Source organism: Fulvia fulva, chromosome 11, assembly GCF_020509005.1.
Source record: "Fulvia fulva chromosome 11, complete sequence".
NCBI lineage: Eukaryota > Fungi > Ascomycota > Dothideomycetes > Mycosphaerellales > Mycosphaerellaceae > Fulvia > Fulvia fulva.
In genome coordinates, this window is record NC_063022.1 from 2,356,701 (window position 1) to 2,377,436 (window position 20,736).

At 53.8% G+C, this 20,736-nt stretch overlaps 9 protein-coding genes across 9 annotated transcripts; 2 read left to right on the forward strand and 7 right to left on the reverse strand.

The window, feature by feature from the left end:
• Positions 1-1,820: 1,820 nt before the first annotated feature.
• On the reverse strand, positions 1,821-2,312 carry CLAFUR5_13083 (uncharacterized protein; the record flags this gene model as incomplete). The annotated part of the gene is made up of 2 exons (XM_047912231.1): positions 1,821-2,180; positions 2,241-2,312. The coding sequence occupies 2 exons, from the start codon at positions 2,310-2,312 to the stop codon at positions 1,821-1,823; spliced, it is 432 nt and encodes a 143-aa protein (XP_047768324.1).
• Positions 2,313-2,585: 273 nt separating this feature from the next.
• On the reverse strand, positions 2,586-3,821 carry CLAFUR5_13084 (uncharacterized protein; the record flags this gene model as incomplete). The annotated part of the gene is made up of 3 exons (XM_047912232.1): positions 2,586-3,244; positions 3,298-3,576; positions 3,632-3,821. The coding sequence occupies 3 exons, from the start codon at positions 3,819-3,821 to the stop codon at positions 2,586-2,588; spliced, it is 1,128 nt and encodes a 375-aa protein (XP_047768163.1).
• Positions 3,822-4,754: 933 nt separating this feature from the next.
• Positions 4,755-7,737, reverse strand: CLAFUR5_13085 (Phosphatidylinositol 4-phosphate 5-kinase its3; the record flags this gene model as incomplete). The annotated part of the gene is made up of 2 exons (XM_047912233.1): positions 4,755-5,558; positions 5,608-7,737. 2 exons carry the CDS (start codon positions 7,735-7,737, stop codon positions 4,755-4,757), a joined length of 2,934 nt encoding a protein of 977 aa, XP_047768164.1.
• Positions 7,738-8,750: 1,013 nt separating this feature from the next.
• CLAFUR5_13086 (Histone H1) lies at positions 8,751-9,992 on the reverse strand (the record flags this gene model as incomplete). Its single annotated transcript, XM_047912234.1, has 6 exons — positions 8,751-8,918; positions 8,968-9,236; positions 9,397-9,527; positions 9,632-9,654; positions 9,796-9,821; positions 9,920-9,992. 6 exons carry the CDS (start codon positions 9,990-9,992, stop codon positions 8,751-8,753), a joined length of 690 nt encoding a protein of 229 aa, XP_047768162.1.
• Positions 9,993-11,685: 1,693 nt separating this feature from the next.
• CLAFUR5_13087 (putative rhamnogalacturonate lyase C) lies at positions 11,686-13,748 on the reverse strand (the record flags this gene model as incomplete). The annotated part of the gene is made up of 2 exons (XM_047912235.1): positions 11,686-11,893; positions 11,944-13,748. 2 exons carry the CDS (start codon positions 13,746-13,748, stop codon positions 11,686-11,688), a joined length of 2,013 nt encoding a protein of 670 aa, XP_047768323.1.
• A 339-nt stretch (positions 13,749-14,087) lies between these two features.
• On the reverse strand, positions 14,088-15,874 carry CLAFUR5_13088 (uncharacterized protein; the record flags this gene model as incomplete). The annotated part of the gene is made up of 4 exons (XM_047912236.1): positions 14,088-14,329; positions 14,386-14,600; positions 14,665-15,659; positions 15,716-15,874. The coding sequence occupies 4 exons, from the start codon at positions 15,872-15,874 to the stop codon at positions 14,088-14,090; spliced, it is 1,611 nt and encodes a 536-aa protein (XP_047768160.1).
• A 501-nt stretch (positions 15,875-16,375) lies between these two features.
• Positions 16,376-17,515, forward strand: CLAFUR5_13089 (Unsaturated rhamnogalacturonyl hydrolase; the record flags this gene model as incomplete). Its single annotated transcript, XM_047912237.1, has 1 exon — positions 16,376-17,515. The coding sequence occupies one exon, from the start codon at positions 16,376-16,378 to the stop codon at positions 17,513-17,515; it is 1,140 nt and encodes a 379-aa protein (XP_047768161.1).
• A 71-nt stretch (positions 17,516-17,586) lies between these two features.
• Positions 17,587-18,444, reverse strand: CLAFUR5_13090 (uncharacterized protein; the record flags this gene model as incomplete). The annotated part of the gene is made up of 1 exon (XM_047912238.1): positions 17,587-18,444. The coding sequence occupies one exon, from the start codon at positions 18,442-18,444 to the stop codon at positions 17,587-17,589; it is 858 nt and encodes a 285-aa protein (XP_047767755.1).
• A 631-nt stretch (positions 18,445-19,075) lies between these two features.
• Positions 19,076-19,629, forward strand: CLAFUR5_13091 (Small nuclear ribonucleoprotein Sm D1; the record flags this gene model as incomplete). Its single annotated transcript, XM_047912239.1, has 3 exons — positions 19,076-19,089; positions 19,191-19,240; positions 19,298-19,629. The coding sequence occupies 3 exons, from the start codon at positions 19,076-19,078 to the stop codon at positions 19,627-19,629; spliced, it is 396 nt and encodes a 131-aa protein (XP_047767754.1).
• Positions 19,630-20,736: the final 1,107 nt, after the last annotated feature.

Here is a 20,736-nt window from a genome sequence, read left to right on the forward strand (position 1 = left end):
ACAACTCTCCTGACCGTCCGCCTCCTACCTCCAAGGGCCCTTGACAAGAAATGTGGACCCCTATTCGACGGGTCGCGTGTAACTTGATCGTTGCAATAGCAGTATAACAGCGCAGCGACTGCTTACGATGTAAAAGCAGTAGAGCACCCATGTCGCTCCAACAGTCCTTGCTCTGTCTATGGCTCTTCAAGCACTCCGTGCACGTTACAATCGATCTTACATTCGGAGACCCGGACAACTCCCTCTATGAGATACTTTCGCTCGGCCAATCTCTGTACCTGCAGCCCAGTGTCAGCCCTCCCGTCCTCTGCTGCTCTGGGCTCACAAATCTGGGCAAGGTCCATGAAGCTGATCATCAACGCAGGGCCAAATCCAATTTCGACTGCTTCGACCTGCTATCTACAATGGCATTATCCTCCCCGAACAACAACTGCATGGCACCTTAGTACTCAGTGCTACGGCATTGCTATCATGCTGCCATTCGTGCCACCAGCCATAAGCACTAACGACCGGGGTCAGAACTACCTTGAAAAGACCTATGCAAGGCTTGATACGTGCAGGCCTTCTGGGCATGCTGCTTGAGCGACACTACCCACCAGTGTGAAGGACCCAGGGAGACCCGGAACATTTACGATACTTGGCACAATGCCTTCGACAGGACGACCGACGTCCCAATGCTCCATGCCCTGGCGACGATCAACAGTCCTATCGGAAGGGTTGGCTCTGCCATACCGAATCGGCGCAGCATGTCCATCTCAAGCATCTGGACCTGACAAAGAGGTGCAAACAACGAAGGAAGATCGACAAGTGTCGAGCTGTGGATGCTACGAAATCTGGCCCTATCGCCTCCATTGGCCACAGAGTAAAAAGCTTTGCGTGAATGGCTTGGTCCCGATAATGCATCACACTTCTCAAGACGGCACTGCTGCACTTACATGCAAGGAATAGTAGACCCATGTTCCCTCACAGGCACAATCGGGAACTCGGGACTATCCTCCGCGGCGCTATGATAGCAGCTCACTGGTCGGAACCACAGGCGTGTATTTGAGCCTTCGCATGTTCAATGTTTCATCTTTTGCAATTTTCTGCAGTCGTTACGCCGGCATACTGGTCACGCTACAAGCCAGACTCCCGGACCAGGACCAAATCCAACCCAATCATCTCCACAACAAACGTCGTGCCGATCCATCACAGGCTCCTCCTCCTTGCTCAGATTTACCTGCTGCCGTTGAGCAGGCATCGCAATCCCCCCCAGCCACGCCAATTCCCTCCTAGACCAGGATAGAGAAAGACTGCAAGCCACCCTCATCACATGCCTCACGCCCTTCGTCCCGTTGAGGGCAAGGAACGACAGCCCTCCGATCGTTGAGCAGGCATTGCGATAACAGAAGTTGAAAAGAGGCGTCAGCACGTGCGCAAAGCTGCGAGACGTTACACAGCATTTATTTCACTTCCCCGGAAGCCTTGTTCCACAAATTCTCCGACGTGGTCCGAAGCCATGGCATGGGGTATGTATGTCGGTAGCCGTGAGCCGGATGCATGCTTGCGGATTCCTCAGCCCTCGGGGAGATACTGAACATGGGATGATGTGGGCGTGAATGAAAGCAAAATTTGGGAGGCTAGTTGGTCGCGATGGACTCTCAGTACCATAGCCTTTACTTTAGCCCTCGAAGCACCATAGCAGCAGCTTCATGTCTGCTTCATAACACCCCACCTGCAAATCTCTTCGCCCATGAAGGTCAATCGGCGAAGATTAGGTAGACTGGCACAGACTGATGTAGAGCCTGTGGGTCCCAATCTTCCACTCTCACGCATGCCTCTCAAACCTCATCGTCATCTTCGCCACCAGCGAGGTACTGCTTCGCACCAGAAAGCAGACCCTCCATGCTGTCGCGTCTCTCCTCTTTCTTCACTTTGACTTCCTTCTCGCTCTCCTCGTCGTCGTTGGTTTCCACGGTCATGGCGGCGATCTCGGCCTTAGATTTGCGGCCTCGCTTCATGGGAGCTGGGGTGTCTGCGCTGTCGTCGGTGGCGGAGCGCTTCTTTGGGGTTTTCTTGGTGGGTGAGGTGGTGGTGGTGGTGCCACCATTGAGCAGCTTCTTCTTCAAGCCCCAGTATGCAGTGTTGGCGGAGGCTTTGGTCTTGTATCCGCCGAGCTCTGCGAGTTTCTCGAAGTCAATCTGGAGGATCGTTAGCATGGCAAGTCGTGGTATTGGGGAGATGGTGGTGGTCGTGTCTACTTCTACAGGGCTCTTGAAGCACTGCCAGACAATGGTGAGGAGTTGGAGGTCTCTCTCTGTGGCATTGCCCATGGTGGCGGTGTTGGTAGTGGGTGGTGTTTGTAACGGGTGGTGTTGGTTGCTGTCAAATGATGAAGTTCTGTTAAGAAGAAGACTGTAGTAGCGATCAGAAGAGGTAGAGGGGCGGCCTGGGTGAGGTTGTTATGGCGGGGATCGAGTGAAGTGAGCTTGTGTGATTGTGCTTGCACTCACTCGAAGCCGCACGTCAAATGTTTGTGCCTGAGGGGTGGTTGATCACACGCTCCTCAACTGCCCTCTCCACCACCGCATCCAAGCACAAGGTCCTCAAGAAGCAGGATTAGGATACACCTCTAGTGGTCCCTTTCCCTGCGGCGTACCCAGCACCTCCTCAAACAGATTCTTCGACCACTCCACGCCACTTCGATCCTGCTCGAAGACCCTGAAACCCGAGATCTGCGTAGCATTGCTCCCATAGACATCCACACCATTAGCCACGTTCAGATTACTCAACGTTGTCGCCCCCGTCTCGCTGCCCTGACCCTGCCGCTCCTCACTAACCAACCAGCCCAAGAACAACTTCGCACTCTCCGGCCTGCTCGTCCCCTTCAAGATCGCACCCGTCTGCGCCCAGGACATGTACTGCTCCGGCGCCTCTGGAGACTTTGTCGCGAGGAATGAGGCCGATCCGTATGTCGTGAACGAGATGGCGCGAGTCGAGGAGGAATTGTGGAGGTCGGTGAGTTGGAGGCCTGGGGTTCCTGTTCCGCGGACCCATTGGACGTCGTTTTTGGCGAGGTCGTAGAGCCATTGGTAGCCGTAGCGGGAGACGATGAGGGAGAAGAGGTAGTCGACTGCGTCGTCGTCGTTGGGGTAGGTAAGGATGAGTTTGCCGCGCCATTGGGGTTCTGGGAAGGAGGCGAAGGAGGTTGGGATTGAGCTGGCGTTCAGCTTTGTCGTGTCGTAGACTATGTTGCCGAAAGTGCCTGCATTGATCGTCAGTCTCCATCGACCTCGTTACTTTAATTACTTGACTCACTGATCCCGGTGGGTAGGTAAGCTCCGTCCGCATCCTTCTCGCCCTCGAGCAGATCCTCAAATGTCGCAGGCTTGTAACTCAACAACTTTCCCTCGGCCTTCCATCTTCGGAAGTCCTGGAGAGTCTGCAAGTTCGCAATGTCGGCAACCTGGAGACCCTCAAGATGTCCTCGATCGATGCGGTTGTCGTGATACTTGCTCAGGTCGACTGTCAGGTTGAGTTTGACATTCGGGAACCGCTGAGCCCACGCTGTGCGGACTTCATCGCCTTGTGGGCCAGCTGGAGCGATGGATCAGTCTTGTTGTGTGTAGATTGGAATTGTCGATTGTCTTACCATCACCACCCCAAAACACCTGCAGCGGACCCTCTTCTTGCTGAGCTGCAGCATAGATCTCGTCTAGTGATCTCGTCTCGACCTCAACCTTTGGTGCGTATGCTGCATGAGCACGCGCTGCTGCGGCGAGCAATGTCACAACTCCAGTAGTCTTCATCTCAAACGATCCAAGAAAGTGTGCAGAATTCATATTGAACTCCCACCAGGATGGCCTATATACCACGCACACACCATTCGTCAACACCTACCTTATGCGGAGTTCCACGCCCCATAACGGTCGCGTCACATCACTCCTTACCAACGCCAGTCGAAACGCCATTCTCTAGTGTCCCAGAGGCCTCATCGAACTGGTCAAGTCTCTCCCTTACCCATCGTTGTGACACGCGAAGTCCAGCACGGTCGTCGATATTATATGCAACAGACCACCAACCACGAATCCAGAACGCTTCATAAGGAGAGTGCGGCCTCAATCCGCAGCGGAATCGTAATACAGCTTGGCAACCGCCAGCTTTTTCAGCATACGATCGACACGAAGCCGTGGATGGACCGGTAGCCGTCGAAAGCCGTCGCACAGTTTCATTGCTTGTGTCCACTTGGCTCTCGTCAGCGTCTCGTAGGGAAAGACATCTGCCGGTCTCGGTCTCGGTGCAGTTCTATGCGAGTTATGCGAGCGTTCAGCGGTCGACGTGATCAACAACCCTTGTCCCTGGGATGAGAGAGGGCTTGCACTCAATGTGCCTTCAATTCGAGTCCTATCCGACCCTCGACGTCGCAACGTCTCTATCTACCTGTACATACCACAGGCCCCCCGTCCTTCTCCATGCCCTACAGTCCATCCCCATCACATATCGAAACAACCAACACAAGGCTCATGGTACAGCGCGCTCGCTAGCAATGATGATAACGAACCAACACAAGGAAACGAGCTCTCTCAGAGGCTTCGTAATGCACCCCTGCCCCCCTTGTGCCCATCCCAAAGACGCCAAAAGCGCAGCATGCAAGATGCCCGTCGCTAATCCAAAATCATACAAATGAAATCCCCTTATCGATCATCGTCTTGTTCGTTGTCGTGGCTGTCCTTCCGCGGCTGCTCCCTCTCGACCTTGACTGTCTGCGTGCGCTACTAGCGAGAGCCAATGGTCTGGCTCGAGAATTCAAAATCCAGCTCGCCAAGCCTGTTCGGACTATGGCTCAGCGTTTTCGTTGCAGGCGGCAGTGGAAGATCCTTTCCGAATGTCCTACTATGTCGTTCGTCCTTCGGTGGTGTAGGAGGCGGCCTTCCGCCCCAGCTTTGTCGCTCTTCCAAACTACGGCGGTCGACGCTGCCATCCATTTTTGGTGGAGTGGGTGGTGGTATATCACCTAGGGCTTCGGAGGGCATGTTCGCATTGCCCAAGATGACTTGATTCTTGTTGTAGACGTCCTCGTGGCTGGCCGAGGGTGTGGCGTGTCGTGAATTGTTGCTAGCGCTCTCTGCTGCTTCCCCGATCACAGGAAGCGTGGCTTGTTCACCCGGAGGATCAAGAGGGCTTCTAACCGCTCCAATCGTCCGCTCGGGAACGTCTTCCTCGTGGGAGCCACGCCTCCTACTCTTCTCCGCTTGATGTTCTGCCTTCCTCATGACTTCGGCAGTGCCTGGTGGATTACTCGCATCCGCTTTGTACATGTTGATGCCACCAAGTGCAGGATCGTCGAGAGTGTTCGCTATGCCCGCTGGTGCAAGCACCCCTGCGTTGACCTCCACTTGTGATGTAACACGCTCCTTCTCCTGCTCCTTCTCTTGATGCGCACGTTCCCGAGACATGGTGATGCCAGAGATGAATCTCACGAATCGATCGCCGTATCGGTCGGGAGGTATGGGTGAAATTTGAGACTCGTGGCCGCCCATTCCCTTCCAGAAATGCTCGGCTTTCTTGACGTAGTTGTACTGTGATGATGTTAGTATGAGTCGAAACCACATGAAGTAATTTCCTTACCCTCGTCAGACAATCAATGATGCCCAGGTAGTAGATCTCCTCCCCCGGCCTATCATCCTCATGTGTTGCGCGGAACCCTCCGTCATCAGCATAAAAGTAGAACGAGCTCTTGTGCGATTCTTCCGGCAGCTTGTCAAGAGTCTGCTCCATCGGTATCGGCCGCTCCTTCTTGACCATCTCTCGCAATTCCTTTGCTCGCTTCGCATTCTCCATCTTACTGGGTGTCCTGGCAAGCTGATGTGGGCCAGCAGTTTGTTCTTCCTGCTTATCACCACCCGGCTGGAAGACTTGTAATGTCTTGTCACGCAGGTTCTCCTCGTTCCCGCGTTCAAGATCGTGAATGCCTACGAGAAGCGAGTAATCCATAATCTTCAGCTTCTGCAGTAAAGCTACATCCCGCTGCATCTGCTGGACGAAAGCATCCTTCTTGGTCGGTCCAAACTCGAGATGTAGGCCACGTCTCAGCCAATTGAGATCTTTCAGGGTCGCTCGCGGGTTCTTCTCCAAGTCTGCTTCGTGGAAGTCCCGTCCAATCGTGCTGCCTTTGAGGTCAAAAGTCCGGTGGATATCTCGATGCGGCGGAAACAAGTTGTTCATCACAACAAAGTGGATCTTCCTTCCGAAAGGTATCTTGACACGATGCAGTCCATAAAACTGCGACAACAGCGTATCTGGATTGTCCTTGACATGCTGGTAGTAATCTCTCAAGATCTTCCTCAGGAATTTGTGCTCTCCGTGATGTATCGTTTTGATGATGTACTTGTAATCCCTCGAGAAGTAGAAGAATGAGCCACTCTTACCCGGCGATCCTAGTTCCGAGAGAATGTACTTGGAAGTCAGCGACATGAGATAGTCGGCTGGGTCAATCTTAAAGTTGGATCGCAAGTGTCGAAACACCCAAGGTGCGTAGTCCTTGAACTTGAAGTCATACTTCGAGCCAGGTGTCAGTTCATTGCCGTTGATATCGAAGCTGAACTTGTGCTTGGCAACAAAGTCTGCTTCAGAGAGCTCCCGGTCCATTTTTGCGTTCGTCCTAGACACAGTAAATCGAATGCCAGTGAGCATATTGTAGGCCGTGGCAAAGTTCACGTGGTTCTCGTCGACTTTGGTGCCGACAACAACCCGGTCATCGTCCGTTTCTGTGCGCTGCCTCTTGGAGGCTCGCTTCGCTCTGATGTGCTCTGCCCATCTTTGGGCATCCTCGTCGTGGGCGGCCTCGTCCAGCTGTAGATCAGAGTGGACCGACCGAGTATGTCTCCTGGTCAGATTCAAAGAGGCTCGTCTTCGTGTAGGTGTGTTCGGTGAGAAGCGTCCGGTAGTAGATGATATCTGGCCGTCCAGGCTGTTTCCAATCAGCTCTGCACTGTCCTTGGAGTTCCTCGAGGTATCAACCCTTGGTACTTCGAGCGTATGCCGTTGCGACAAGCGCTCCGGTCTTGGTGCACTGGGATCGAATGCCGGTGGTGACGACGCGCGGTGTGGCTTGGCGCTCGGTGGCTTCAACAGATCTGTCCTTGCGCCAGTCTGCGGAGAGGCCTCTTCCAGAGGAGGCAGCGCTGACTTGGGAGTCATCGGCACCGCGCTATGGCTTACACTCCTCGGCATGGAAGGCACATCGCCGTTGGGTATCGTGACCGGCTTCTTGAGCGGACTCTTAGTCGGTGCGACAGGCTTGCCATTAGCAAGTGAGGCAAAGTAGCCTTCTTCGGCCACGCCAGGTCTTGTGGTGTTCTCCTTCACGGCTTCACCCGACCTTCTGTCACCTCGCTCACTTTCGGCGGTGAGGTTCCCGGCACTCCGGCGTGATCGCATACTGAGAGCCATGCTCTTCGCACTGGGCGCTCTTTCGCTGCCATTCGTTCCATTGGGTACGCTGAGTATACTGCCATCCTTACCGCCAATGCCCTCCCGTATGCTTCCGTTCAGCGCACCGTTTGCGCCGGGTGTGCTCGGCCATCCGCCAGGTGGTGTCTCTGTCGCGGGTGTAGCTGTGGTGTACTCTGCAGATCTCCTGGTCTGCTCGCTCGATATGCGTCTGTTCGTATGCGATGTGGTATGGGGTGCATCGGTAGTACTGCTGGCTGTGTTGCTGGCCAAGGCGGCGGGCATGTCTCTGGCCTGGTGGACCATGAAGATGCGGCCGGCATGGAGCTCGGTGCTCTTCCTCAGCGCAGCGCTATGGTCGACGACACTCTCTCGGTCATTGTTGTCCCCGTCGCGGGGTCTCGCACCGATTGTGGAAGCCAGCTCGTCGTTGTTGCCCAGTAGAACTATGCCAACGCCAGCCTCTCTCCCGATGTCTCCTGCCGGCCTCTGCGCAACGGCTGCGAGCTCCGCCGTCCAGTGGGAGTCGTCAATGGTGGCCTGGCTTTACACACTCATGTAAATACAGTCAAAGGAATGTGAACGTCGTCCCAATGTACCCAGCGAAGGGCTGCAGTGGGAAAGGTGTGCTGTCGGGTGTCTCCTACGTGCTGTGCAGGAAACGCTGCCACGCTGCTACGTTCCTCGTTCGTACGCTCGCTCGTTCAATGACCAATCATACCCACCTCGGGCCGGGCGCCAAGCTTCCGGTAACTTCCGTCCAACTTCAGCTCCCGATAACATAGACAACACAGGACGCGTCGAATAGTGCCATATGGTAGCAAATATTGTACGCGATGCATTCACGCATTTGCGACGCGATGAGCATGCACCTAGAAATCGATACTACGTGCTTCACCTCGAGCTTTGCGACATCTGCATATCATGGCTCATCACGGTGGAACACGTCAGACAAATGCTTGGTTTGGAACATCTCGAAATTTCGTGTCAAAACTATGTACTCGCGCTCCATAGTGACATCCCCCATCATAATCAGCCGTCAACGCCATGTCATCCCCATGATCAGTACGAGAAACGGATCCCATTAACAGGTCCCACCCAAACAGAAGAGCCATCAGCCATTGATCGAGGAAACGCCGTCGCGTTTGGTATCACACACATCCATACACTCCTTCAGCTCTCGACGCCCTTGCAACGCCCACCCGTTTTGCTGTGCCAGGTGGAAGTCGTCGTCGAGGCTCAACATACATCACCGGCGTTTTGGTATAGTCATGTCGGTAATGAACAACAAAGCAGACAAGTTAGTCAATGAAGACCATTTATGCCTTGGTTGGCGTCTTGGTCTTCTTTGGTGTTGCCTTCTTGGTGGCGGCAGACTTTCGTGGCTTGGCGGCCTTCTTTTCTGCTTGTGGTGCTGTCGACTTAGTTACACGGCCAGACTTGGTCTTGCCAAGAACAACAGGTGCCTTCGTCTCAACGGCGGGTGCCTGCGACGACGTTAGTTCGAGTTGATACCTTGGACGACGATGAACATACGGCAGCAGGTGTCTTTCGTGCCTTGCCAGTGTTAGCCTTGGCCTTAGTTGCAGTCTTCTTGGTTGTTGTGGCCTTTGTAGTAGTCTTCTTGGCGGGCGCCTTCTTGGTTGCGGCGGCCTTGGTGGCAGTCTTCTTTGCGGCAGGCTTCTTTGCGGCAGCAGTCTTGGTGGCGGTCTTCTTCTCGGCGGGAGCCTTCTTGGTAGTAGCCTTTGCGGTTGGCTTGCTATCGGCGCTCTTAGGTGCTGCGAGCTTGATCGGGCCGGAGGCACCTGTTGGGGACGACGAGGTCAGCAGGTTGATCGAGCGACGATGACGATGAGGTAGGATCGAGTTGCATCAGTCATGTTGATGCCACGGAGATGCTAGGCACATCGATTGTCGAAACGAAGAAGCAAGCACGCGTGAAAGTGATCGATCGGATTGACGTACCCTTCGGGCGCGAGAAAATGCCGTTGTCAGACCCTCTCAAGAGTGCCTTGTTGAATTGGCTGGTGAACTGGGCATCGGAGGTGCTGCCGAGGCTGTTGTTGGCCAGCACGTACTTCTTGACGGCCTGGCGACTGTGGAAGACAAGCTGTGTTAGCAAAAAGGTCGAGTCCATGCCGAGCCAAGCGCTTCGAGAAACAGTCGCGCCGGCGACGGTGAGGTGTTGTTTCTGACTTACGATGAGCCGTTACGCTCCTTGAGCTGTGTATGAAGACGCGTTAGCCAGCGTTTGGAATCGATCAGAGCTGTGTAGCGCTCGCAATGCGACCAATTCGATCACACGTCGCAATCTGGCGGTCACGAGAACGACTAGATTGTTTGCGCCGGGGGTGGTCAACTCACGCTGATGACAGCCTCCTTGATCATGTCTGTAGGACATACGCGTCAGCATACAGCGATTGCGATGAAAGCTATCCCAACCTGCCGCGACAAACGTGGCGTTGGGGATAGGATGGTGAAAACGTACCCGCATAGCTTGGGTGGGCAGCGTCCTTCTTGGTCGCTGTCTTTGCGACGGTGGAAGTCTTCTTTGGAGGCATGTTGTTGATTGTGATTGATGGAGGTTGTAGTGGGAGAATGGGGCTTTCGATTGATGTGCGGCACGTAACAATGTTCGTGTGTTGTGTGGTGGATATGGCGTCGAGAGTTGAAGAGAGGAACGATGGCACCCCGCGAGAGCGAGCGTTCCGGTTGCTTAAGTAGTCCCCGTTTTTGGCTGTCACGCTCGGGATCACAACAAAAAGTCGACGTCGACCAATCATAGCGCGGCATGGGCCGTGCCTGCCTGACAGCTCGAGGTCGAGATGCAACTGCTGCTCTCGTGCTGCTCTCGTGCTGCTCTCGTGCTGCTCTCGTGCTGCTCTCGTGCTGCTCTCGTGCTGTCTTGTTGATGTTCTCCTTCTTCTTGGCATCCTTTCGACACGTTCCCGTCGCCCACTTCTTCGTTCTCGAACTTCCCGCTGCATCGCCTTCCCCGTCGAGCCCGTCTTCCCTTGGCGAGTTCTCATGGCATCGCCCCGTCTCATCGAAGTGGTGTGACCAGCTGACTTGCATGTCTTCAACTCTTTCCCACCACATGACTTCCTTCACCACGGCTTGGTCTTGTGCACACATTCGTGCACATCATATGATGAGATTCGTCAATTGGATCTCATGCATCTGCGATCGTTCCTGAATCTGTGCTGTATTGCAGTATGCCATCTACCAGTCACGCCAGTCTGCTGGCTGACGCGCCAGGTCGGTGAAGTGTGATCACAACCTTTTCTTGGCGTCGCCTGGTCGAAAACAACAACGCCTCACCAGCCGTGTGTTTCTGCTGACATGGATAGTACCAACTGTCCAAGACCACTGCTCGTCCGCGGCCGGCACTTGCAGCGATCATTACACAGGCGTGATTGCGGCGCTCGTTGAAGACGTCTCACGACAAATTCGCCTTCAACACGCGCCACTGTGATCCGGGCAGCACTGCATGGAGTCTGCCCATGAGAACTTTCAACACAGTGGGCGCACACTTCCCCAGAGCTCTGAACAGGGCGCAGACACTGGAAGCATGCAAGAAGTACACTACAGAGTACCCAACTGCTTTGGCGAGACTCTCCTCGGACAGCTTCAGCGCTCTGGTGCAGCGCAAGAATGGCTGGGCTCAAGTCTACGTCGCAACGCAAGCATGAAGAGGACCGGATAGTCCAGAAGGCATCACACGGAATTTGACCTGTGTTCTGGACTTTCAACGCGACGGCTAGTTGTGAGGATGACGGCGGTGCACGGCGCATTTGAAGAAACACTTCCGGAGGGCTGTTGACGCATGCGATCGCGACTTTGTTGTTTCACGTCTTGCTTGCTACATTTCTCAACAATCGACTGGTCGCGGTCGCAGCAGACTCAACAATGCGCCTTATGCCTCGCGCGTGGTGCTATGTTCATGCATCGGTGTAGCATGCCCACCGTTTCGAAAGATCATTCTTGTTCGGGTCAGCTCGAAGCGTTTGGCCACCACGAATTCATCAAGATCCCATTTGCTCAGCGATTCGATTCAGGAACTGAGTCAAATGCCATCGAGAGCATGTGCAACAACGATTGACTGGAGTGAAAGCTAATCTCTTCGCTTCGCACATTGTTCAGGCGCCAGATGCCGGTTGCGCAGTATGCGACCGTCAGTAACAGAACGTGGTTGTTTCACGCAACCTGCGCGTAATCGGAACGCTCCATTTCGCAGGCTATGAGACACCAACACTAACGGATCTCCAGCCGCAATGCATCGTACTGCACATACACCGACTCTGGCAACAGTGCCGACTCATAGTCCGTCGCGTTGAAAGGCAAGCTCAAGATCAGCTCATTCTGGCCACCTTTCAGGACGCTGGCATCGAACACAAACTTGTGTGCAATGTTGTAGCATATTACAGCGGATCGCACTGCACAGGAACTGCTTTGGTTGTACCTGTATTGGTCAGTACTTGGTCTCCATTCCAAAGGTGTGGCATGACTTACGGGATGGTCCACGGCTCTAGATCGTCCCCATTCACATTGACCACGAATGGCAGATTCGAGTAAGGCTGGGTAACGTTGAAGACATCGGTGTTGCCAGCAGCGGTCTTTGCGCCCGCCAGTTGCACTGTCAATGTGGCCTGCGAGTGGTTCCTGATCTGGGTGTCGGACACGTCAAAGAGTACGGTCCAGTTGTTGACATTGCCGTCACCATAGTATGGCTCTGTTCGGATTGAGTTCGCATAGCCGCCGAAGACGCTCCAGTGGACGTAGTTGAGATCCTCAGTCACGTTGTCCTTTCCGACCTCGAAGGTCACGCCTTCAGGGAAGTCGTCCACAAAGTCGTACACTGCCCAGTAGATGCGATACTCCTCGGGATGAAGCGGGTGATCTGGGTCTGGCTGGTAGCCGTGCCTGTACTCACCACTGCTCTTGTCTGGCGTGCCAATTCGCCACAGCTCAACTCCCCAAGACTCTTCAGTCCATGCCACATCTGTCGTGGTAGTCTTGCCAGCTTCCACAACGACATCATCGACTTCAAACTGTCCAAACGCCCCATCAGCATATACCGTGAGCCGATACGTCCCAGCCTTCACCCTTCCAATCTCAACTTCCCCAGTCCCAGCATCAACATCAGCCCAGTACTGATACGTATCCGGCTCGAAAACATTATCCTGCCAATTCCTCCCACTCTCTGTCAGAATCGCCACCGGCCTCATCGCACCTTTCGGCAACACGACCTTCCCACTCCACGCTCCTCTCCCAGCACTCGGTACATACCCCGGCACAACTTTCGCTATCGAATCATAGAACTCCGCGTTCCACTCAGGATCCGCATACCGCTCCGCATCCTGCCTCAACTCCTCCAAACTCGCATCCGCAGCACCCTTGTTGAAGTGATAATAACCCGGCCCATAAGTCCTCTCAAATCCATCCGTAATATTCGGAACCTGATTGCCATGGTGATTGCTCACAATGTAATTATACACAATCCCATCCACCGTCAGGTCCGAATGCGTTGGTCCTCCATTGTACGTATCGATGGTGTTCATGACGAACCAGGCGCCGAACGTACTCCCATCAGCGGAAGTGGATCCGTCAGAGAAGAGACCGTGGACTTTATGGTCGCGCCATGTGTCGGAGAAGGTGTACTTGGTGAAGTAATCCGATTCGGCGAGAACGTAGGGGTCGGAGGCGTTGGGGAGGTACCATGTTGCGTCTTGGACTGTTATAGCGTTGCCCGGATCGGAGGCGGCCGGGTTGTGGTATGGTAAGGGAGCGTACTGGCGCTCGTTTGTGCTCAGATGAGTCCAGAGCCTAGTGTTGGGGCGGAATAGCGTTCGGAACTCCTGGAGGTTTCGCAACAACGGTTGAGAGGCGTTATGATATGTCAAACGACTGAAGGTATGCAGACCCGTCTCGCCATCGCGGAGGAACCAGTATTGGGAGAGGGTCTGATTGGTTGAGGGGTAGGTCTCTGTTAAGACGATCGCGCCCCAGGAAGTGTTTGTGGCATCGGTGCCGGAGAGGAGAGTATACTGTGGTGCGATGCGGCCGGGAGTATAGGCGCCAGAGGGAGTGCAGTAGCAGTCGAGGTAAGGGCCTATGCCTGTGGATCCAGACTGAGTGCCGAGGAGGTTTTGGCCGGAGAGGGTGAGGGTGTCGATGTGGGAGGTGGATTTGTTGAGGGAGACTGTCAAGTCATTGTTGGAGAGTGTCAACCGGGAGGAGGTTTCGTTGGTGATGAGGAGGGCGTTGGCACTTGCTGCCAAGATGGCAAGGGCAGCGAAGGTCCGCAAGAATGCCATCGCTAGGGTCGAAAGCTTGTTGAGTGTGGAGCTCAGGTACGATCGATACTCACGGGACGCCTTATACAACAACGCAATAAATGCTCCCCGTTTGAATGCATTTCTCCGGACTCAGATCTGAGACCGCTCATGATGAGGGGTCGATGATCCACGCTTGAGCTCGGTGTATCATTTGCCGGTGGTTGCATGGATGCCACGAGGAGCAACGGAGCAAGCAGCATGAGCCTGGAAATTTACATCGAATGAGCATAGCAGAGGCGGTATTCTGAATCTGCTCAGATCTATCGAGGCCTCCTCGGACACTCCTTTATCGCATTCGCTCGAGCTATCGATCAGAGTCTAATACATATACCTAAAGTTAACATTCTCCTTATCCGACAAGTCCTCAAAAGCATGCACATTCGTCTCATCATGCGCCTCTTGCACTCCGGCCGCCGCAATCTCATCCCTCTTCTTATTCCTACTCCTCAGTGTCCACCTCAACACGATCAAGTTCAAGATCAGTAGCGTGTAGCAGCCCAAATGTGTAGCAAATGCGATGAAGTAGCGTGGTGCGTCGTATGCCAAAAACACTTGTGGGCCTGAAGCTACGTCAGCAATGTGAAAGGAATGGGAGGGAAAGAAGAGGATGACTGACCGACTGCATTACCTGCAGCCCACGCGATGAAGTTCATGGCCACTGCGACTGATTTCTTGGTTTGACCGGCGACGTTACGGGAGAGGAGGGACATTCCTAAGTTCTGTGCGGCCCAGAAGGAGAGGCAGATGTAGTAGGAGAACAGGAGGCCTGCTTCGGTTGAGGTGGTGTCGTCGTTTTTGACGGTCATGAGGACGATTGTGCCGGCGAAAGATCTAGGCACGGAAAGTGTTAGTGATGAAGTGCCAAAGTACGGGACGGGAAGAGGAGGATACTTACGGTATGCAGAAACAAGCCATCACGATAATGTTCTGCTTCGTCTTCTTCACCAGCCACGCCGAGCTGAACAGAACCAGAATGATGAAAGCTCCCAGCACCATAGCCAGCAGTTGCACTTCCAGCGTTGTGAAACCGAATCCCTTGATGATAATATTCGCGAATGCTCCAAGACCTCCAGTAGGCAGAGTCGTGCAAATCTGAATGAGACAGTAACACCAACACTGCACATCACACAACGCCTCCTTCACCTGCTCCATCTTGAACGTCTTGTTCTGTAATCCAGTCTGATTCGATCGGACCCGCTCCACCATCAACCGCTTATCATGCTCGCTAAAGCACTTGGCCCTCATGGGGCTGTCAGGAAGCCACCAGATGACAAACACACCCCACAGCACACTGAACGCCCCATATGCAATGAAGATAGCCTGCCACGAGTGAATCGCCGCTGTGTCAGGGATGAGGGAGAAGCAGTATGCCAGCAGTCCTCCGACAATTTGTTGCGCGCCGTTCATACAGTACCAGAAGGACACGATGAGGACCTGTTCCTCTCGCTTGTACCACATCGAACTCATGATAAGGAACGTAGGCTGACAAACCGCCTCGAAAATCCCCAGAAGAATCCTCAACGCACAAATTCCCGCGAAGTTACTACTCGCCGCATGGAAGGCCAGGATGGAACCCCAGATGATAATACATGTTCCTAGAAACTTCGCGATGGGAAGGCGCTGGACGAGCCAGTTTATGGGGTACTCGACGATCAGGATGGCGATGTAGATGGAGGTGGTGAGCCAGGAGTATTGTTGGCCGACGAGTTTCAGGTCCTCCGGCAGGCCCATGATGGAGGTGAAGGAGAGGGTTCCTTTGTCGAGGGCTTGGAGGAAGTAGGTGAAGACCATGATGGAGAGGACGCGTTTGTTGATGAGTTTTTTGAGGCGACTGTTTTCTTCGGGGGTGATGGTTATGGGGATGCCTTCGGCGTATTTGGCGACTTCGGCCTGTGGAAGTGTTAGCGTCGTTGATGGTCTTGGGGTGTATTGGTGGCATGGCTTACGTCCATCTTGCCATAGTTCTGGCCGCCTTTCTTGAGGTCGTCATCTGGTGACATTACCCGTTCGATCTCAGCGGTGTCGGCTGCTTTCTCGGATGTGTGTGAGTCGGTGACAGGAGGGTCCAAGTTGACCTTCAGGTCTCCCATAACGTGTTGCGCCATACTGGAGTCGTGTGATCGCAGGACAGCCGCAGAAACGAAGAACTACAACAGCAACTCCACAAGGTGCAGCAGCAGCTGAGTTATCTTATGCATACTCTCGGGCAAACATTAGCTATTCAACGAGGTACCAAGCATACCCGAGCGGCAATCTGAGCCAGGAACTCCAGGAACCCATTGGTGGAATGACCACAAGTACATTGCCAAGCCTGCAGACAATGCACCTCCCACGAGTCTCTTGTCTCAACCTCGCAATTAACAGAGCCGAACAAACCTTGGCTCTCTCCAATCCTTGTGGAGAAGTATGGGGAAATGTGGGAAGTGGAGGATAGCTCTCACGCAGGCTATAGTCCGGGCTGCATTGGGGTTCGGCACGAGATGCAGCGAGTAGGATCCCGTCCGATGATCAAGAAAAGACGTACCACCACCTTCCGAGCTGCTGCACGAAAATGCGTGACCAGAAGTTCTCACAGTAGAGTTACCGTACATCATCCACAAGCGACCATGCCACAACAAGCCATAAGCGTACACGGGCTGTACGCAACAGACGTGAAGCAGAATATTGAACTGCTCATCGACAATCTGGTCAACATCAAGGATGAGACTGGAGAATTCCTGCTAAGACTGCCCGATGGCCGGGTCTTCGACACCAAAGGCTGGAACGATTGGGAATGGACTCACGGGATTGGCCTGCTTGGTCTGTGGCAATATTACGCCGTCGAGGGTTCGCCAAAGGCACTGCAAGTCATGCAGGACTGGTACAAGGGTCAGCTCGCTTCGGGAACTACCAAGAACATCAACACCATGGCTGTCTTCACCACACTGGCATACCTTTACGAGAAGACTGGAGAGCAGACGTACCTTCCGTGGCTCGACTCGTGGGCGGAATGGGCCATGTATGAGCTTCCAAGGACGGAGTTCGGTGGTATGCAGCACATGACCTATCTCACCGACAACTACAACGAGTTGTGGGATGATACGTTGATGATGACTGTGCTTCCGCTGGCGAAGATTGGCTTGCTTCTCAACAGACCTCATTATGTCGAGGAGGCTAAGCGACAAGTTCTGCTGCACATCAAGTACCTCTTCGACCCGACGACAGGACTGTTCTTCCACGGCTGGAAGTTTGACAAAGCGGCGCCAGGTGGCTTTGGTCATAACTTCGCTCGGGCGAGATGGGCTCGCGGGAATTCGTGGTTGACCATATTCATTCCTGACTTCATCGAGCTGTTGAATCTGCCCCCGGGCGACAGCTTCCGAACACATCTTATCGACACACTGGAAGCTCAATGTGCTGCACTACGGCGACTCCAGGATGAGGAAGGTGCGTGGCGGACGATCCTCGATGTGCCGCTCAGTGAAGGCAGCTATGTTGAAGCATCGGCGACCGCTGGCTTCGCGTATGGAATCCTGAAAGGTGTAAGGAAGCGGTATATCAGCAAAGACTATGAGCCGATCGCTTTGAAAGCGGTGAATGCTGTTCTGAAGAGGATCGACCCCAGTGGTGAGCTGAAGGATGTCAGCTTCGGTACTGGCATGGGTCATGACCTCCAGCATTACAAGGACATTCCTTTGACCAGTATGCCGTATGGGCAGTCGATGGCGATGATGTTGCTGGTCGAACTGTTGCAGAGGTTCCGGTAGGATGTTTCTGATAGCACTATAGATATAGACTGCCTGTACAACGATAACATGAGGTGCGCTTCAGTCTGTCCTCAATCGATGTCGGAAAGGTCATGGTATTCATCTGCCCTTTCGCCCTCGATAGGATCGCCACCAGAAGATACTGAGGCGTAGTCTGGGTCATCGTCTTCCTCGGCTTCCGAATCGTTCTCTTGCTCGTCCTGGTCATCGGCACTGTCCTCGTCGGAAGCATCGTTAGTCATGCCACTGCCCGTGCGCTCGCGCCCAGTGCCAGCTCCGTCGACAGCAACGACCTTGCCAACATGAACCGCTTCATCGTGAGCGTCTACGTCATAGTCTTTGTCAATGCGCTCCTCTGTATAGAACTCCCGATACTGCTTCATGATACGCTGTCGACGGACCCGAAGCATAACCTTCTCCTTCGCGGCGGCCGCCTTTTGCAATTTAACAGCCATTAAAGCGAATCGTAGATGTCCACTGTACGGTTGGATCTGCTCAGCAGCGAATTGATCCGCCAGTTCTGAGTAGCTTTCGAGTCCTTCACTGCGGCGATTCAATTCGTGCTGCTCCGAGAAAAAGGCCGCAAGCATTGGCTCCCACTGGAAGCTCAATTCTCGATTCTCGATATCATATTCCAGGCCAGGCAAGACGCTGTCGAGGGAGTGTCCATAGATGGAGATGATGTGAGCAGGACGCTCAAATTGCCTGATCTTCGTTCTTCTGCCGTGTTTGATGCCCATGTACTCGTCCAGCGCACGTCTCCACTGCTGACCTTTCTTCTTCTCGTAAGTCCGTCGGAACGTTTCGCTCGCACCTTTCGACGGCCCTCCAGTACTTTTTGGATCCTCTTTGAAAACACAGCGACTGTCGTTGGGTCCTTCCAAGCGATCAAAGAAGAGCTCTAGCATGAGCACTTTGTGGATCCTCATAATTACGGCCTCATAGCGACCGCAGAAGATGTTGCATCGTCCTGGAGTTAGAATGAAGAGGTTGAGGTAAGTTTGGGCCAAGTTGTGTCGCCACGACTTTGAGACCGGTGTCCTGAGAGCCAGAAGTCGACGGTGTCTTTGTGATCCAAAGCCAGGAAGCCGAAGATGTGCTGTAGGAGCTCATTGGGAAGTGCGTGCATGGTGCTTCAGGTGTGATTCGGTTCATGTGGACTGGGCAATGTTGTGAAGAGAGGAGCGAGAGGTTGGAGGCAGAAACGAAAACGGCCTCTTTGTAACTCACAACGCAATTGATGATACGGAGCGACCCTTTTGACGTACTGTTCTTTTGGTCGTCAAGCTGGCGTGACTGTAGGTAACAGAAAGCGTGGAGGAAGTCAGGAAAGTCAGGAAGAAGTGCCAGGTGGTGGTGGAGTCTGTAGTTTTAAGCACGGACCACATCCCAAAAGTCTGACTTTGCGACGACTTCGCGTTGCAGCTGGAGAAGAGAAGCAAGTTGGAACTCACATCTTTGCGCCAACTCACACAACTCGACTCTTACCGCACACTCTCCAACAACAGACAACGCTCCTACACCTGACACCTCCGCGCACACAAACGCGCGACCGCCAAGATGAAGCTCGTCAGGTAAGCGCACACCCTCACCGCGAAGCAAGCACCGTATATGCATGCTGAACGACACTCCAAAGGCTACACACTCGGGAGCCTGGCTGACAGGCAATTGGTAGGTTCTTGATGAAATGCACCAACGAGACCGTCACCATTGAGCTCAAGACGGGTAAGTCACATCTCCACCTTGACCGTGCACCAACACCACCTAACAGTATTGCTTCAGGCACAATCGTCCAAGGCACAATCGCCTCCGTCTCACCACAAATGAACACCAACCTCCGCAACGCCAAGATGACCCCGAAAGGCGGCTCGCAGATCAGCCTCGACCACATCTCCATCCGCGGCAGCGAAATCAGATATTACATCCTTCCAGACTCGTTACCACTTGACACGCTCCTCATCGACGACACACCTAAGCCGAAGAACAAGGCGCGGAAGGAGCAGGATAAGAGTGCCGCTGCTGGTGGCCCGGGTGGCATGAGAGGTGGACGAGGAGGACCGCGTGGTGGTGGTAGAGGTAGAGGTCGGGGCAGGGGACGTGGAAGGGGGTTCTAGATGGCGGAATGAGGCATGATGATGCGTGCTGAATCGCGCATGAAGATGAGACGCTCGATCGGCTCGAAGCCATCGTCAGGTCGGAAACATCGAAAATGCTTCTCGATTCTCGGAGGCATCGGGGAGAAGAGGAGTCATGGCGCATGGTACGAAGGGAAGGCATACCTCGGCCAGGCAAAGACGATGCTTCTTCGCCCTCAATGGCGCGGACACAGGATAGCCTTGATGTATGAACATGAGCGTTTGCATTACATACGAAATTGCCAGCGCTGAGATGCAGCAGCGCCCTCTGAGGACGGCCGGCTGCTACAACGAGATCAGCAACCAATTTCCTTCCATCGCTCACTTCCAGAAACTCGGGACGATGCTCGAAGGATCGAGGGCTCCTAACCTATCTGCTGACGTATTGCAGCACAGGACCGCGGCACGGGTACACACCGCGATCAAACGCGAGACAAGAGCTGCAGCAGCTTCTTCCCGGTCAGTGTCGTAGAAAGTAGCCATTCTTTCTTCCCCGTCACAGAAGGAATCTAAGGGGAAGCGTCCCTGCCGGAAGGTAAACATGTAATCCACCGGGAGCAGCAGGTCAGCTCAGAAAATCCGCTTTCGCTTCTTCGTTATACCGCGAGGCATCCTCGATCATGTGGAGAGAGTGGGCGGGCTAGGCGCATCTGCTAGGCTATAGGCAAAGGAGAGGCATTATGATGCTGCTCCCGTTTCGTCAGGCCAGTGTGGCTATCATATGCTCGTTTGGCCCCAGTGGTGATTGACTGCATGGTATACACTGGTTGTGCCTGCGGTTACATGGATGTGCATGTCTTTTTGCTCGTGTTGACGGGATTGTGCCTGCGTGTTCCGTGCTACGAGGAGTTGTCAAGACAGATGCGACGGATGGTGCGTGTCCGCGTTGAAAGTTGAATGTTTTACGTTGGTGTCGAAACGTGTTTCAACACACACCACACGTAGCAACATACAGATGATCACAACATATTTACCCATATGCTAATGACTACTACCTGAGATTGTGAAGAGCCAAACGTCGATTTTGACGATGTTATCGCCATCCCATAACTTTTCCATGCACACTACCTCAACACTACATGACAA